The 19063-nt window shown below is 42.0% G+C and overlaps 1 protein-coding gene across 6 annotated transcripts in view; it reads right to left on the bottom strand.

The window, feature by feature from the left end:
• The window catches only part of HDAC4 (histone deacetylase 4), a 264285-nt gene that overhangs the window by 90531 nt on the left and 154691 nt on the right, over positions 1-19063 (bottom strand). For 5 of the 6 annotated variants that reach the window (XM_049806725.1, XM_049806707.1, XM_049806692.1 and 2 more), the window contains 3 exons: positions 17901-18051; positions 13518-13638; positions 7710-7831 (listed from right to left, as the gene is read on the bottom strand). In XM_049806725.1, the coding sequence (XP_049662682.1) occupies positions 7710-7831; positions 13518-13638; positions 17901-18051 (394 nt within the window). The remainder of the gene's footprint in view (positions 1-7709; positions 7832-13517; positions 13639-17900; positions 18052-19063) is intronic. The other variant, XM_049806715.1, reaches the window with a different exon arrangement.

Here is a 19063-nt window from a genome sequence, read left to right as displayed (position 1 = left end):
ACCAAGCACTTGTTGAGCTGCTATCTGTTCTGTACCTAGCAACCTTCCTGCCATGGCTGTGACGACTGAGTCCATGCCCTGCCCTGCCAGCTCTGTGCCATTTGCCTTTTTTCCCCTTCTCCTTGCCCAATCCCACAAGCATCTCCCCTCCCCTTGCCTGATGCTGGGCTGCTCCTATGGGAAGAAGCAACCGACCCCACCTCCAGCCTCCTCCTGCCCTGGGGTGCTCTTCCAAGGAACTGTAACAAAGAAACATAAAACCAGTAAAAATAATCTCATGCTGTCACACATGGCTGCAAACTCCTGAGGGCCAGGAGGGATATGATGCACTGAGAAAGCCAGCAGGACATGCCTCAAGAGACACACAGTTTCCTTGGAGCTTCGCTGTTGCATGTCAGTTTGGAGAAATCACTCCAAGTTACTGCTCTGGCTGCCGTTCACACGGTGCTCGTGGTCAAATCTGTCCCACAGAGGACAAGCACGTACCCATCACACTCTGCTAGCTCAGACTTGGTTCCCCTTTCTGCTAGATGCAGTGGCCCAAAGGCCAGGTGTCTCAGCTCTGGCCAGAACAAACCTGGGCTTATATATATAGAGGTGAAACTGTGCATGCTCCTGGCAGTCCCTGTGAAGCAGAGGTGGAGCTGAGAGAACCAAGAAGGAGAAGGATGGGTCCCCAGAGGTGACACTAAACCAGAAGACTTTGTTTGGTCTTCTACTGAAAGAGGTTTCTCCTTCGATGCACTGTTGATAGTACTCCCCAGGAAGGGCTTTGATGGAAAGTGCTAGCTTTCCCCACAGGCACCTCGAGCTCTCATGTCAAAAGTGCACCTGGTTTATCAGAGCCGTGAGCAAGGAAAGGGGGTGTCCCCTCCCTTTGCCTCTAGGCAAACCTCAACACTGGAGAGGAACACCCACGGAACACAGAGTTCCTAGCCACTGGTGCAGAAGAAAAACATGGGAGCAAAGAATTGCCCAGTGTGCATTAAGACATGATTGTCAGAAGAAATGGAGGGACTAAAGCAAGCATTTGCTGGTCCTCCAACCGCACTTTGGTTTGTTGCTGCTCTCTGAAATGTCAATGGGCTGGTCTGAAGAGCTACTTTGTAGCATCACAGTAATAAAGTAATTTTTGTCTTTAATAAGTTATTTTTGGATTAGAGAGACTGACGTCCTCCACTTGGAGCAGGAAGGGGTATTTATAACAATAGAGATTTCTCATGCAGGTCAGTGCCTCCTCTCAGCAGAGCGCACCCTGAGGCAGTGCGTGGGTCCCTGGGACAGGAAAGCCAGACCTCTGACCATGTCAGCTGGAAGGACAACGTGGGTGGGAAAGCAAAGATACTCTTGAACTTGAGTGACACTCCATGCTGTACAAAGCTCAAAGATTTTCTCTAAATTATACTCCCACACTGCACCGGGATTTCAGCCTACTCTATTTTCCTCTAAACAATATTTGTCATAAAACAAACTGTTTAAAACATTCCAATAATCAGAACGAACTCAGAGAGGTATTATGCCTTTCTTGACAAATGCAGCATTTTAATTATTGACAAATCCTTTCATTTTCCATTTTCTTTCTTTTCAATGCAGTAAGTTCAGAACAATTTCACCTGCTTAGATGCAAATACTCAAACAACTCTGGGTTTCTGCAATACTGTGAGGAAACCAACAACATCATGGGATGCTGGATGCTTTCCTCTCTCGGGCTTCTCTCTTTGCACATTAAAATAAGAATATTAGCAAACATGAGACGGTTAGTGCCAGCCTGCGGGCTCTGCATCATGAGCCAGTGAGCATACACCATGCACAAGCTCCGATTTGTGGTGCCTGGTGGGGACGCGCAGGCAGGGAAGGACAACACTGCCTGTTTCATGGCCAGCTCTGAACGGGCAGCAAGTGATTGAGACCCTGCAGCCTAGGTACATCTCAGCATCATGCATCTAAGTACAAGCTGGGGCTTCGAAGAAGTTGTCATTCCCAATCTGCTTATGCTTGACTCAGCCAGAAGAACAACATTGACCTTTTCTATCTCTTTTAGGAGGTTGGTGAGCTGGAAGCTGCAGTGGTTGCCAGGACCATCAGTACGGGTGATGTATTGGTCAGAGTCCTTCTGCAGTAGGTCGAAAATGGTGGTAAAATTCAGGAAAACCACTGGCCAGGGCAGCCCTCCAAGTGGCAGATGGGCCAGATTCTGCCCGTTTGCACCACAAAGGAGAGGTCTTTTCATTGCATTCCTTCACTCTTGAGCAAACTCACTGCAGCAAAGGGGTGCATAAGCCATGGGCTGACAATGATGAGCTAAAAGCTTCTCCTTGGACCTTTCCTGCCAGTTCTCAACCTGTGTGGGCTGTGAAGGTTGAGGACAGGTTTTCTTTTCCTTTACCACAAGCCCTAAGACACAGTACTTGACCTACAACCAGTCCTTCTGCTGTCATGACTTGTGCAGAAGGCAAGAGACACTGCTGGGATGGCAGGTTTTCAGGTAGGATACTTGTTCTTTCCTGGTCCCCAGAGAAAAGGAGCTGAAAAGAGGGGTCTGACACACTTTCTACTTGTCATTTCTCCCCGAGCACGCGCACGTACACGCTCATTTACTATCTAGGCAGGAAATTCAGAGACATATACTTGCCAAAGATGTCTTTGTAAGGTCCCAGTCTAGCGTTCAATTCAGTCTAACTTTGGAAATAGTGGAAACTCACACCCCAAGATGCTATTCCACAGCTCTGCAGTGAAAACATATTTGGGACCACAGGAATCCTTTGCCTTCTTAAAATCTTCATGTCCTTCAACGTCCTTCTCATCTTCACCTCCCCACTCCAGCCAGCTGTGACACTGGAGGTAAAGGAAAAGCCAGAACCCAGAGCCTCAGCGATGCCTCACAGAACAGTGACCATGGTTGCAGCAGCCATAGGCCAAGTAGCCCAAGGATGAAGCCAAAGACACCAAAAACCGGCCACCCATTGCTCTTGATGGATGCAGGACGTCTTCTTGTGTGCAATGAACCACAGTGGTTTGGCAAACACGAGAGGGTTGAGAAGCACAAATAAAAAAAAAAGGACAAAATGAAACAGCAGCACATTTTTGATAACAGCAGCTTTGTCAAAAATCCCACCTCCCCTGACAGATCTGTCAGGAGAAAGGTTTAAAGACCAGCAATCAACCCAGGGCAGGGGAATTCAGCTGCAGCAAAGGCACAGACCCCTCCCGCATGGGCACGAGGAGGGTCAAAGAAGAGGAGCTCTCTTGGGGAAGGTTTGCTTTATCCAACAGCAGGAGCAAAACCATGATGAGATCTGAGCCTGCTTCACTACCTGCACGGGTCCTACAGATGCAGCCATTTTTACACTTAGAACTGTGGAGAGTATCTTTTGCGAGTACTTCAAAAGAAATAAGCTGGTTTTCTCACTTTGGGGTGAGGTTTAAATACAGATACAGAGAAATGTTTCCAGTTCATACAGTCCAGCGAGCTGAATGAGTGTTGGCCAGGAGACTCTAGCAGGTGCTGAGTTTGGCAAAACTTCTCCTGATTTTAACGACAACTAATTGAAATGCTGAGGCTTTCATTAGAAATCCTGATTAGCTGTCAAGTCCCAATGAACACAAGGAATCCTTAGCCTACCTCTATGCAGGGGTAAGTGGGAAAGCTAGTGTCCAACAGGACAGGGTCCAGCCCTGCACAGGATGTAAAAGCAAAACAAAACCAAACAAAAAAACTCCATGTAAGCAAGAGTAAAAGCATGTTAAAAAGTTAAATTATTCTCTTCAGTCTTTTACAAATCTCAATAACGGTGGTTGTGTTGGCTTTCTAATTAAGAGCATGTTTTAATATGTCCACTGCTCAAATTCCACAAAGCAGGGAACACCATGAACAACCTTGCTCCTGGAGAGAAAGTAAGGACATCGTATTCCTTAGAAACGCAGAACTGAAAAGCTACATTAAAAACAACTTGGAGCTGCTGCTCCAAGCAAGCTGTTGACAAATAACCCTAAGGTTATCAAAACAAGCTACAAAAGACTGCCCCAACCCAGACTCTAGAATCATTCTGAAAGGATTCTCCAGAGATTTTCTTACAGGGTCCCAGTACAGCACATAATGAAGCTTCATTAAATTTGGAAGACACCAACCTTGATCTGGGAGCAGAAAAGGTCACTTATATTTTCCCCTCTCAGCTGCTGTCAACAAAATGTGTACACTAAAGGAAACATATATATAATAAAGGAAACTACTCAAAAGGGGAAACAAAAGTCCTTGTGCTAATCCAGTTATTTAACAGCAAAAGCATGAGCAGCACCAACCAAATTGTACTTAGTTCAGTTAAAAAAAAGGAACAATCCCGACGTGTTTAGATAGAGGGAAGTGAGTGAAATGCATCCCCCAGTCAGGCTAAGAACAGGATTCAAGCAATTAGTAACTGCACCAGCCAGCAGCCTGACAGGAAAACAATTTCATGCAGAAACCGAACGGCCAAGAAACTGGAATGTAATTTAGCAAAGCAAATCAGACAGGGTAGGATTTCAGGGGACAAGGATGCATTAGGAGCGTGTTGCAAGCATTGACTGTTTCCCATGCTGAACGTTTTCAAGCACTCTTAAGACATCGTTCATGCATACATCTCCTTCTACCAAAGCGAGTGTGGCCAATTCACCAGGTCTCTCTCATGACATTCACATGCGGGTTTTAGATTAGTAAGTTATCTCCAAGTGTGCACAGAGGGATAACCTGTGACCACATCAGAGTAAAGAAAGGCAGTATTTTAAAAACCCAGTGCAATGACATATTTATTCTTCCTAAAAATTTCTCAACGTGCAGGACATGCTGCCAGCTCTGAAAACGCACCCTAGAAGAAATGATCATTCAAGCTGCCTTCCCGCAGCCCCCTAAGTCACCCTATCCCTAACGATGATGTTGGTCAGATTCCAGCCCTGGTAATCAGAACTGTATTGTGCTGGACTCTGTTATTTGAACTGCAAACATTTAATCAAATTTAATAAAATTGGACTACATGATACGGTGGTTTTAAATTACAAACACAAAGCCAGAGTTTTGCCTGGTGCCAAAAATCTGAAAAGCTCACCCGTAATAAAGAACTTTATTTAGGATGGGCCCCAGTCTTTCCTGCCTTTTGTTTACACCAGACTGTTCAGGAGCCTTTCTTCTCCAAGCAACTTAACATTCTTGGCAATGGGATTTCTGCAGGACATTGCTGTGCCAGAGACTGAAGTGCTGTTGTGTTGAAAGGAAAATAAAAGAAAACAACAAAAAAAAAATTCTCCCTTGAACTTTGCAAGTGAACTTGTTTGTATCACAGACCAGTCCCCAAAAGATTAATGCTGGTGCCCAAAAAGAACAAGCATCAGCGTTCTGGAAAAACAAAATCAGCTCAACATCTTCCTGTTTTAAAACAACAATGATTTTGGTTGCTTCCATTTTTAATAATGTGATTAGATACATTTATCATCCTTAATTCATCCTGTCTGACAGGGCTTTCATTCAGCCAGAGTCTTATTGAGAGCTCAGTTTGGGAAGCAGCAAAGGAGCAAGATGTGCAGACGCCTGCCTTCTCCTGTAGAAATCCCCTTCCGCAACACTGAGAGCAAGAAGGGTGACTGATCCTCAAACTTAATCTGACAATTAAGGACCCTGAAGTGATGAGCAAGGGAGGTTTTGAAGCATGTCAAAGCCCGTTTATGGTGTGTGGATGCTAACGCACCAGAAATGGATCACCTGGTTTCGCAAGGTATAGGAAAGAGCAAAAAATCTCTTGGAATCACACTCTCCACAGGCCCTAAGTGATAGGTTTAGTGACAAGGGATGCTTCCCTGTGTGGAAACACTGTGATTTCCCAGAGGAGCCTGAAAGCCTTCATCAGAAGAGAAGCGAGTGGCAGCAACAGCTACTAGCAGCCTGGGCTTGTGTTCCTCCTCCCAGGCAGACGTGTACGCCAAGCACATCTTTGTGCTTCACCGGCTTTAGAGCTGAAGGAAGTCTCCTTTGAGGCCAGTTCTCCACCAGCACTCACCTTCCCTACCAAAGGCAAAGTCCCAAAGCCTAGACAGCGTCACTTTGGCTGTCCTGGGCACTGATGACGCAGCAGCATCTTCTGCACCTAATGGGGTGTTTGGTCTTTCATTATCTAGAAGCGGAGATTAGAGGATGCCCTACCCTTCAGCAAATCCAGTTTTCCCAGCTCTGCTTTTGGAGTCCTCCAGAAAAGGCACAGTCAAAACTACCACCACCAAAGGTACAGGGTGTGTCCAAGGAAAAAAACACATATCCTGGAGAGGGCTTGCCAATTTTTTACTGACTTCTTGTGCCGCTGAAGTGTTTGGCTCTTGTCACCCAACCCATCATGCCCGGTGAACAGGAAAAAAGCCTGCTGCACAGCAGATGGGAATCCATCCACAGATCCATCCAGCAGGCCAGGTGCTATTTTCCAGACTGAGAAGTTCCCAAAAACGTCTTTTAATGCATGGAACTGGGAGGCCGGAGGCACAAGGCAGCAGCATGGAGGTTTACTTTTTTCTCGTCAGATGGTGAAAGAATCAAAACCCCAAATTTACAAGAATAGTGTTAAGCCATTCACTGCACCTAAGACATGCTCTACTTGTAACCATCAGGAGAAGAAGTGCCATGAGAATACCTCCCTCCCTCCCAGAAGGAAAAGGAGGGGCTGCCAGCTCTTGGGAACTGATTTAGGGCAGCCAATTTGAGCAAAGACTGTACTAAATCCACAAGGAGATTTAGTTAACACACAGTCATCATTCCTTATTGCAAGGACGACACACTTTGTGACTGCTGGTACTCATCCCTCCATGTTTGAAGATCCACAAAGCATACCTGAGAAATAGCTAGGCAGCACCTGCAGAAGGTGCAAAGTTTAATCATACCCCTGCTTTCCTCTTACCTCCACTCCATCTTTACAGAAAAATTGTTTTCCTATTCTGAAGTGATTTTCAACACACAGTCTGCATCATCCACACGAGCAGCATTGCTCTCCAAACTGGGACAAGCTCATGGAAGCTCAGCTGTTCTCCGAAGGAAGCAGCCGAGGATCACAAGCTGGCCAGGTTAGAAGCTGAGGCTGTGTTGGCTCAGGCATGCGATATGGAACTGAGGACCACAGCCAACCAAAACAACCTGGTTTACATAATATATAGTTGAGAAATAACTGACCTGCTTAGCCACTGTGCAGGGAAAAACTTAACTGAGAAATAACTGTCTAGGTGTGAACCAAAACTCTTGCAGGAAGTCCTGACGCTTTGACTGGCAGAAACAGTTTTATTTATTTGAAGTATAAACTTGTATATAATAAAATGCAAGTCCCAGAAGAAATGAACTTTTCTTGGTACTCTTCTCACTCAGCAAAACATACTTCGACTTCAGACACCCAGATCTCTGTATTAGCTTTGACTTTGTGAAAACATCTCACAAACTTTGACACACAACTCCCCTGTCTCCTGCTTGCAACTTTGCAAGTTCGCACACCCAAAGCAACTCCAGTCTCCCTCCAACACTGCGCATACAGTGACAGATGAAGAGGGAGCAGGATGGAGTGGGTGCCTGTTAAATAAATCACCCCATGAAATACAGCTTTTTGGTAATATGCCCTTTTTTTTAAAAAAAAAAAAAAGTAAAAAAAAAAGTAAGAGGACCAAGCATCACAGCAAAGACAGTAGGCAACACAGAAAATCAACGTGAGCGCTACCTGTTTTTCTGAGTGGGAAGTCATCTTTGGAATCATACATCCCCAGTACAGGGTGATTGTAGGTGCCAGATACGCCACTTTGGGGTGGGGAGCTCTGGTCCAGAGAGCTGTGCTGTGTCTTCCTGCACAGAAGGAAAGAGAAGGGAGAAGCTTTACACCAGTGACACACAAAGGGAACAAGTGCAGCTTTACCTTGTCTGTTACCTTAGCGGGGAACAGTGCAAAGGAAAAGATCTTGGTACTAGCTTTCTCCTTCTAGGCATTCATACAAAAAAGACATTTAAGTCTAATATACAGGAGGTAACTAAATCATATGCCTAATTTTCAGTATAAGAATTACCCTGTTGAGCATGGCTTAACTCACGAAGGTATTTAACCATGAGTATCATTTTAAGCATGTACTTGGGCTCCGTTTTGCTGTCATATTCTTGAAGCTAAGCACAGGTGTTGTCACTCCCCTCAACTGTAGCACGAATGAACAATTTTCCTTCACTGAATAAAACCCAGACATAGTAGACAAAGTCTCAGGATGAAACAAAACCAAAGGATGAGCACGTTTGGTGCCACACATTTAAACTGGCTAACAGCAGCCATGCTGCATAGGTGGTCTTCTGCCTTTTGCTTTGCTGCTTCCCAACCCAAATACTTCACAGAGATAGGGCCAAACTACTCAACACTTTTCCAGATTAACTTCTCGAAGCTGATAATTTATAGCTCTGTTTGAGCAGGCTGCTGGAAGTAAATTACAGTCTGTTTGCTAAGGAAATTAAATAATGAATGAGTTTTCTAAGCCTCCTACCAGTTTGTTGGCTGCATCTTTCCTACTTAATGACTTGTGCCCAGCTTTGTCATTTCTCAGGAGCTTCAACAACCTCAATCAGGACAGACTTTAGGAAGTCTCCAGACTGCGCATGTTAGCAGAGTAACTACATTAACAGCACGACTGATTTAGCCGTACAGGTGACAGCCACACAGCTATCAAACAATCTTACATTTTAAGTTTAAATAAACAGAATTTAAACCCTGTATTACTTCTTCAAAATACTAAAGAATATGGGACAACAGAAAATGAGCACTTCGTCAAACAGAGTGAATATTTGAAATTTTACATTGCCTAATAATCAGGCACTCTTGGAGACCTTGGTTAAAAATATTCTCCTACAAACAGTTCTTTAAAGAACCAACATGAGCCCTTCCCAGTTGAAAATTACACCAATTCATTCAATTCCTTGAGCAGTACATTTTGAAAGCTCAAATCAGAAGTAGGCTGTTTGGTGAGATCCAATAGCATCAACTCCACTACAAGTTACACCCTTCAAAAAATAAGGGGCTATCGAAACATCCGGAAAATGCATCGTATTTTCTACATGATTTTGTTACAAAAGAGCTCTGAAAAGTTTATTTGAACATCTACACCAAAATTTTCTATACCCACAGTTCTTACCAAGCAGTATGAGTCACTGTGGTTTTCTAATCCCCCCTGCTTTATATTCCAAACTTCTCTGTACATACAGACAGAGGAATTTTTTGGGCTCTTACACAGTTGTATTTTTCATTAGCATTCACACACATCGTGTACTCTTTGACATTCGCACCAATAAATGCCCACATGCACACACAGTTTAATCATCACCTGAAATCAAAACAGAACCAAACTGAAAAATATTTGAATCCCTCCTGAAAACAGAACTCGCTTTCTCTGCCCTGATCCGCTCATACCATGGGAAGGCAGCACAGAGAGATGTTTCAAAAACAGGAAGCCTGGATGCTGCAAGCCAGGAGACCTCAAACCCATCATGTCACACAATGACATTTTTTGCTCTTGCCTATACAAGCAATAAACTTTTCTTTCTCTTTTTTTTTTTTTTTTTTTTTTATCATGACTTAAGCTGCACAATCATGTACATTGAAGCTATTTTCATCACTTTGTTAGGGAATGCGCAGGAAATCAAAGGGCCTGTTTAGATGTGCTTCGGGCTTGCTGAATGACAGATATTTAACTCTGCAAACAGGAATACATTACATGGCTCGAGGACTGGGATCCAACTCCCTATGCTGCTTCGAGCAAAATGCACTGGTCTGCATGCCCGTTCAAGAATTTCAGAGGTCTTGAAAGAGATGAAATTGTCTACTAAATAGAGTTTGCAGGCATTCCTGAAAGCACATACCTTCACATAACGCATCCCCTGTTCTTTGAGCTCTGAGGTCCTTCAAAAACCCATCCACACAGCAAAGCATGCATGATACTTAAAATGTATTCATGCAACATAAACTGAAGATATATTCAAGCATTTATCTGTGCTAGAATGTTTTGTGTACAGAGACTGTAGACACCTATGTACGTGGGAATAATTTAATATGTAATTATATATCTCTACCTCCTTACCATGCAAATACTCAGTTAAACTCCCTTTCATGATTGAGTGGTTACTTCCCAAGTACATTTCTGACAACTTCCTAGGGAAATAATAGCCCTGTTTGCTATGCCCAAGGTGCTCTGTCTATGTTCCTGCTAAGCCACGCTTACTTATGTTACGTATCCTGAAGAATAAAACCTCCTGAGAGCAGGGCTGTCCTGTTCAGAACCCATGGAAGGGCCAGTCTGACAATGAAATTCAAAAGAACCTCTTCTGTTGGTGTCTACCATCAATGTAATCTGAAAATTATGGTCCACAAAGCTATTTTAAACAATTACATATAGACTGGAGGTGTATATATTAAACAGAGTTTTCAAAGTGGCTTGAATACCATAGAGCTAAAGACCAAGCAAGGCCTCTGTGAAAGCCCCCAAGAAACATTACTAAGCATTACCAAGTTCCTTTCATTTGTCTAGTAGATCCTTTGGATGACAACTATATTCTGCAAAACCTTTAAAACCGGTCCCTTTTCATCTCAAGGGTTGATCCGTGTGTGCGACAATGACAATGTCAGTGATGAATTAGAAAATATTCACTAACTATAAACACTCAATGTTGCACCAGCAACTGATGGGGTTGAATGGAGTTGAGATACAAGATACTGAAGGCAAAAGCATCTGGACATCTCAGTGGACAACCAAAGCCTGGTCCAAAGGGCCAGGGGAACAACAGCTATTTCGCATGTCAACAGAACATATTTCATGTCACAGCCATTGACGTAGAACTGTTGTGGTGTTCAATACCCTTAGGAAATCTGTTTTTTCGAAGTAATGCTTTCCATTTTTTTAAAAAGGAATTCACAAACCTTAATAAGACCAAAGGAAGTGCTTAAAAGCAGGCGTGTCATTTAAAAGACTATTTCAGCATCTGTTACCACTTAATTGGCTTGCCTGCTCACAGTAGGAGCATCAAGTCTATCTTCTGCAAGCCTCATTTGCGTGTGTTAAATCCAAACACCACCCAATTGAATCACATTAGAAGTATGTGCATACATAAATATCTCTATAACTGAATTGGTAACCTATGAGATGCCACACAAATAAACACTAATATGTAATTAATTTAAAGGTTTTCTCTTGTTTAAAAATATATTTTTTAAATAGAATGGAACTGAAAAATCTTCAACTTCTGCCTTAACAACTGAAGGGTGCATTTAAAAATCCTCCACCGCAAGATAAGACACTACAGTCACGCAGCCCTGCTGCCATCTGCCCTCCTCAAAGGCTGAGCAGAACAAGCTCATGCCTGCCTGCAATTTATCACCGAGACAGACCCTAACAAAGATTTGTGAGGCCTCTGAGGCTCTTTCTTCCCATCTTGTGTTAGAAATCAGAATACTGATCCTCTCCCCACCACAAAACAGATGGAGGGAAGATGAGGGGATGGCAAGCCCGTTAAATCCATAAGAAAAAGGATGGCCCTTTGTGCAACAGTTTGTACGTTGTCTCTACCTGTTGGCATCCCTGGAGCATCACAGGAAAGGGACGTTTTGATTAACATATGCCACAATGAACCTAAACATATGCCACAATAAACCTAAACAGTATATTGGTGCTCGGAAAGTTCTCAGCATTAGCTTAAAACAAGGCAGGGAACATATTGAAACCTTAAACACGACTTGGCTAAATAACCTCCTGCATCACCTCTGGCCCTGTAACATATAGAGGTATTACAGACTGCTGCTCTTCAATTCATCTCTGAATGCTAGATTCTCGGCATCAAAGCAGTTAATTGAAAACTGTGCAAAACATAAGCAATTCAGACCACTCTCAAATTTATTTTTCTCTTTTCCAAATTCACCTACCACGGCAATTCTATGCCAGGCTTCTCTCGGGCTAAAGGATCAAAGGGTTTGGAAGAAAGTACTTATTTACTCTCCTTAATTCTAATTGACTTTATACCACTTTCACATTAACAGGCATTTTAACCAACTGGAAAAAATTGGAGAACACAACGGCTCAGTCTTCAACTGCCTTTAATAAAGTCCCCAAATTTCTCAGTGAGTCTCAATTAAGAACAGTAGAAAATCAGTTATCTAAAAAAGACATTTATGTTGTCTTGACTGAAATTCAGTTTCTCCTATGTCTTCTACTGTCCTTGGTACCGACCTAGTGGGCCTTAAATATTATCTTTGCATAAGCTAACAACATTTCACTACTTTAACCAGTGCCATAACCATACAATTTTCAAGTCTCAGATTAGATTTTCAGAGATGTATTAAAACTGCTCATTCTCACCCTACTGGAGTAATGTTTGAATTTTTCTGCCAGCTACACTTCAACATTTCTGTACTCGCTCATAGCTGGGATATCTTTCAAATTTTAATTTCCGCTTAGTTTCTTGGATTTGGAAACATCTTCTGGCTACGACCTCATCATCCCTGTATACATGCTATACATGTATAATTTCTTAAGACTTAAAATACTGTCAGACACTCAGCTTGAACACAAATTTCACAGCAAAATTTCCTTGGCTTTTGTCATTCAAAATTTCATGAATTTTATGGTCATTAAAAAGGACAACATCCAAAATGCTGGGTGTGTTGCTTTTTTTAAATACAGATATTCACAATATTATAGTAGTGGAAGTTTTTAAATAATCTCAAATGTTCTGGTTTTCTTTTATACAATGAAGAAATTCATTTCTGCAACTGAAACTTGTACCTTGTTAATAATGCCATTGTTTATATTCACTATTTGGTGCATTTGAACTAATTGAAGAAGTCACTCTTTGTTCCCATGTCATTATAACATCAGCTGTTACCTTCTCAGCCCAGATGACATTTGAGTTTTCTTGGAGACCAACAGTTGAAAATTTTCAGCTGAAAATGTAGATGTTGGGGCAATTGTGATTAGAAGTGTAGACAGGATGCACTTGATGTTTCCAGCAGTTTACACAGAAGAGCCAAGTAAACAAAACTTCCAACTTTGAGAGAGTAAGATGAGCAGTAAGCATTAAAGGCTTTAAAAATGTAATGCTAGTTCAACTATCCCGAGTTGCAATTCACTAAACATAAAAAGCAACTTCCCCATTTTACTAAAGTTCAAGTTTTATAACACCTGGCAGGACAAAATCCTGGGTGAAAAGCTAGAGAACTTATAAAGGTTGATCTTGATGGTAGAACTTGCGAGTTTGAATAACTGTGGATTAAAGATAACAGCCAAGACCTCTAGTCACAAAAATACTGTGACCATCACAGAAGATACGAAAATTATTCCCATTGAAACTCTCTGAAAAATGCATTTTGGTAATGTTCAGCAAAGTCAAACCCTGGTTCTATGACTGTTCTGGTTCATCCAGTAAATACATCAGGTCTATTCCCCACATCTGCAGCAATTGTGAAAAAAGGTGGCACCGGCTGAATCATAAAGATAAGCCCAGTACCACTTACCCATACCAGAAGCGAGGATCACTGGATATACAGTGGTTAAGATTCCGGTGTGCCAATGCCTTCTTCTTATTTAAGACAAATTCTTGTAATTTCATCTTTACTTCTGTGCTTGCCACTGCACCTGAAATGTCAAAAATAAAAAAGGTTATATAATCAATTCACATACTTTAAAAGAATTTAAATATCTTAAAAGGTTCAGAATTAAATCTTTGATTTCCAGTCCAAAAGAAGAACTTTTCTTTCAAAGAGAAAAGAACAAAGTGCCTCCAGTAAGGAGCTCTCCTTTTTTTTTTTTTTTTTTTTTTTTTTTTTTTTTTTTTTTTGCCTTTAGCTTTGCATATAATCACAACTTATGTTTGAAAACAGAGATTTAATCAGAGTTTTATCATTTCACTATAAAAGATATCTGAAGAGGATTTTTACACTTGCATAAAAATACACCTAGAATAAAGCACTTGTACTAGGTATTCCAGCTTTCTTTTAATCAAAGGTATTTAAGAAAAAGGGTCTTGTGTACACTCAAATTTTTAAATGTCACATCTGCAAGCAGAAGGGGAATGAGATGAATGTCTCATATGTAGATTCTGTCTTAAGAACTCTTGTAAATAGGGACCTCTTTGTTCAAAAGTATCTGTGTACAATAAGACCTACATAATATTCCAATTCATTTACAAGTGTGCAATCTATTTCTTCAAATAGAAAATCTAACATTTAAAAAGAAAGTCAGTAATTTTGTAGCATAGAGTTAAAATGTCAACTGTATAATTTCTAATCATTATTTTCTCCACAATAGAGACCAGTCTGTTTTACTGCAATGATGGATTAAAATTATCATTCAGTTGACAGAACAGATTCGCAGGCAGAGTTTCTGATGGAGTAATGCATACAAAGTTTGGCAAGCAGAACATGTGGAAAATGATGGTTCATCTATACCATGGTGTAAAGCAGGAATTCCAAAGGAAAATATCTGGGCTACAAGAAAATGAAAAGGCCAGGAAAACTGTCTGCTCTACAGGGAATGAAAACTTAAAATACAACAGGGTGATCTTTTGTCTCCTGGATCCTACTCAACAGTGACATTTGACAGACAGGGGAAACAATTTTTTGTGTCTCCACAAGAGAAGAAAACTGCAATATTTCTATAAAGCACTGCCTGAAGATGTAATATTGTTCAACCACTGAAGCCATGTTGAAAAGCTTGAAAATTCACCTTTTTGGAGCCCTGCATTTCTCACTAGCTCTACAAACGTAGGTTTGGCATGTAGCTCAACAGGAAGTTCAACTGAAGAGCTGGACATAAATTCATATAAGTGTAGCAAGCCATGTGGCTAGATCAGAATAGGTGACAAATTCATGGTTAAAGGCCTTCTCTCTCCAAAAAGTGTCACCGTTACTCTATTAGCATCTTTAATCAAACATGGCTGGGTTCTGTCAGTTTTGGATAATTCTGACATTATTTAGAAGACTTGAAGCTAAACATTTTTGGATTCTGAGGTTTACAAAAGCTCCCCTAGCATGTCTTCCTCCTTAATTAGAAGCTGAAAGGCCCCATATATGCTTAACAAGATAAAGCTGTGTAGGCTTCCCATTCCCTGGGCAACGCTTGCCAGAGCCATGGACCAAGCTGTCATGCAAGACCTAACCTTTACTCAATTCTTGACCCTTGAGTTGAAAGATTAAAAGTGAGTTAAATTGGTTTGTTTTTAGTATACTATACTGGGTTATTTTGGACCCAGTCACATTGTTACAGGCAGAAGCAGTATGCAATATCCAGTAAAGATGTTAAAGAGGACTCCAAAGGCAGAAAGGGACAACCTGTCACATACGTGACAGTGTACACCATGCAGGGGTATAAGCAAAGAGGACAAGAGCAGAAGTCAGATATCAAAAGCCCATAAATATGGAATAAGTCCACAGGCAGGAAGCAAGACACTCAACCCCAAGGAAAGCAAAAGGCATGGCAGAGTAAAAGGAGGATGAGGGAGAAAGAACCAGAGAGCAAGAGCCCACGCAGCAGCTCTGGCTGGGGGAGCAGCTGTGCGCGGTGGGGAAAACCAAGCTGGTCAATTCGTTTCGGAGGGCCTGAGTATTGAAGAGGAGCAGGGAGCAAAGAGCAGATCAACTGGTAAGACTGCAAATAGCAGAGAGCCACAGCAGACAGGATGGCTCTAAAGAGCCATGAGACTGAGCCAGATTACTACCATAGAGATAAAAACAAGTTACATATTGTCCCAGGATCAAATGGTATCCGAATATAGGATAAGGCAAGGGTAGTGGAGAGAGAATAAGGGAGGGCAGAAGCAGGACCAGGCTCTGGCAGAAGGAGGAGGTTACATAACACAAGAGCAGAGGAGCAGAACAAATGAAAATTAACAGGAGAAAACCCTTAATGATAGTGTGGGCTGATTACAGCTGGCCAACTTGTAGGAGAAAGTCCAAGACAAGCCATGGTCCAAGGCTGCCTGAGCAGCAAGAGATCAAATGGTTCATGCCCAGAAGTGCCTGGAAACACTGATGCACGGGACCGGTTCTAGGTTCAAGCATAACAGCTGAAAGACAGGATAACCACTATCACTCCTTATCCTGTGCAAAAAAACCATCTTTACTTTCACATTTTTCTTCCTTTCATGGAAGTCATGCTTTTGATCAAAAGCTTTATGATAGCAGATATTGGTTCATGAGGGACAGGTTAAGGCTCCCAAGATGAGAACACAAGAAGCTGATATTATGTTGATCTAAACTGATATGCGATTTGCCTTCTAAAAGGTACAAAACAATATATTTTGGCTTACAGTGGTGGAGGAAGGAGGGAGAATAAACTATATATCTATTACACACTCTTCCTATTTCAGATCAGGACAATTTTAGCTGTGTTGCACTTAGCAAAATTTTCTGATGTGAGAAAAATAACTTAAGTATTCTTAAAAGCTGAGGTGCTATAATGATTATACACCACAGTACTTCTTAAATAAAAAGTAATTTAAAAATAAAACTGTAGCCATGGGAACAGGATCTTCAACTAACGTCCCCAAATTCTGTTTTTTCCTCTACACCTATGTGTTTCATCCAAAAGGTACTTCGATGCTTTTGCCATTTTACAGAGATTCAGGCGTTTTTATGTATTTGCAAATTACTTTAATGAGAATAGCCAGATACCAGTTTTGCAGACAGGCCCAGCAAAACATTGATACAATATCAACAGCTGATGAGAACAGCAGGGTGAAGTGGAAATGCTTATAGTTTTCATCCACTTTGAACTGACTGCCTTTACTTTGGAAAAGAACAAAAAGCTGCCAGAGGACAACGGACACGTGGCAGCCAGCCAGGCACTAGAGTAGCAAACCTGCGTTATCATCACCTTTAGTCACTCCTCAATGTTAAACTGCTTCTTTTAAGTAGATTCTCATCCTTTGGTCTTTCTTGTATTTAAAACGACTGAAACCCAAACCAAACACACACAGACACGCTGGACCTCCTGTGAACTGCTTTGCAAAGATATTGGGCTAGGTCTGTGCGTTGCCTCATTTTGGCTGCTGCAGCTTAAATTCTGCCATTGCAAGATGCACATGCAGTGAGTGGGGAATTCAACCTTCAGATAATACTTTTTAGTCTCCTAGACCCCAGTCCTTTCCTACTAGAAACATTCATCTTGGAGCTTTATCTTGTTCCTGGTCCCCAGACAGCATCCCATCTCCTGGTACCCTTCAGCCCTCTCCGCTTCTTCCATCACAGGCTTCTTTATTTAATTTGAAATGAAGACCTAACGAGTTGATAGTACAACTTGCCAAGGTATTTTTCCTCCCATTCACTTCTAAAAGAAAAACGAACAAGCAACCAAAGTGTCTTTGATAAGGGAAATTGTGAGGCCATAATCATTTCACTGCATCTCGTGAAGTGCATAATGACACGTGGGAAAGCCAACCACAATCTGTAACCTCATGAAAGAAGCACTTTCTGAATGAAAACACTTTAAAGCTAAGAACTGAGAACTCGGCTACATCTTAAAAGAGTGAAATTAAGAAAAGTAAAAGAAAAAGAAATGCAGTGTGCATCTGGTGTATTTTATGGGCTTAATATTCTGCCTCCATTAGGAATGCTGCCAAAAATACTTCAAAAAAATGTTAAATCAAGTAAAGAGATGATACGCTTCCTTTTGAAAAATGCTAAAATGGCATTTAGTAAGACAAAAATGAAGATAAAGCATAGAAATACATTTCTCTCTTACCCTCAATACATCCTAACAGTTTACATAAGCTCCCTGTGCAGCCAAGCTCTGTAGAGAGACTATCATAAAGGTTTCTCCAGCTTTATAAAGCTGTTTTATGGCTTCCATTCATCTGCTCTACCTGTCATCACTGAAACAAGTGAGCTTTTGCTACTTACTCTCTTTTCCTTTCTCTTTGTTTTTTAGCTGCTGAAGTTTCTGCTCTCGGTGCTGCTTCTCCAGCTCTTGCTCCTGTCGGTGCTGCTCCAACTTCCTCTGGTGCTCCAACAGCTCCTGCTGATGCTTCATTGCCAGCATCTCCTGCTGCTGCTGTGGAGAAGGGACGAGAGGCAAATGAGCAAATTAACAGTCAGACTTCCGAGAGCTAAACCAGAAGCTGCTATCAGGTGAGAATAAAGTTGCTTAATTCATAGAAACAACAAAAATGGCATTTTTCTCTAGAGGCTTCTGCACCGCAGCTCACTTCATGTAGCCCCATTTCTAGTTCAGGACAGCACTTATGCTAAACCATAGGCACTATAGGCTCTGGGCTTCAGGGCATGGTCTGTTTACAAGCACAAGCATCCTGTTCAGAAAGCACCTAATTTGAGAAAGCAACAAAAAACTTCCGCCCAAATAGGTGCTCCCCCAACCACTGTGCTGCTGCCAAAGGGTGCGGCTGGGTCCCCACTTCTGCTCCGCAAGCCGTCTGCTGCCACTGCTGCCCTGCTGGAGCCTGGTGCCCCGATCCTGCGCTGAGCCAGTGCAAACCTCTACTCCAGCTGGATCTTCATTTTCTCTCCATCATCTGTTTTAAGTAAAACCCCATTAGGACACTTTAATTATGAACACTCATATATTCGCCATGTACAAACCCTGTGCTGAAGGAATATCGTTGAGCTCACCAAGTCAGCAGCAAAATACGCCATCATCAACACAGGCTTTGCAAGACCAGTTCAGTTCCCTTGTGCATATGATTTTTTGAATAGGCCTTTAATTATATGATTCTGCACTCTTATTTCTCCAACAGTCCTTCTCTCTGTCTCTGTATAAAGAGGCGTTCCCATGGACTGGGACAACTACATCTTTTTAACTTCATCGAACGCTGGTCACTTCCCATCTGCTGTGCAAACCTCACACCCCAAGCTAAATGCAAAAGCACTAGCTGCCTTGTGGGCATGGTCACCACCCATTTCTGAGCCTAATTATAAAAGAATTGGTTCCTTATAAAAAAAAAATTCCAACAATTTCTCAAGGAAGGATTTACTCCAGCACATATTCACAGGAAGAACTGAGAGATAGGCTGCCTAATTAAGACTTGAAGCACCAAAGGCTCCTGCCC

The sequence above is a fragment of the Accipiter gentilis genome, chromosome 1 (genome assembly GCF_929443795.1).
Source record: "Accipiter gentilis chromosome 1, bAccGen1.1, whole genome shotgun sequence".
Lineage (NCBI taxonomy): Eukaryota > Metazoa > Chordata > Aves > Accipitriformes > Accipitridae > Astur > Astur gentilis.
The sequence above is the reverse complement of the archived record's forward strand: the minus strand, read 5'-3'. Positions and strand labels throughout refer to the sequence as shown.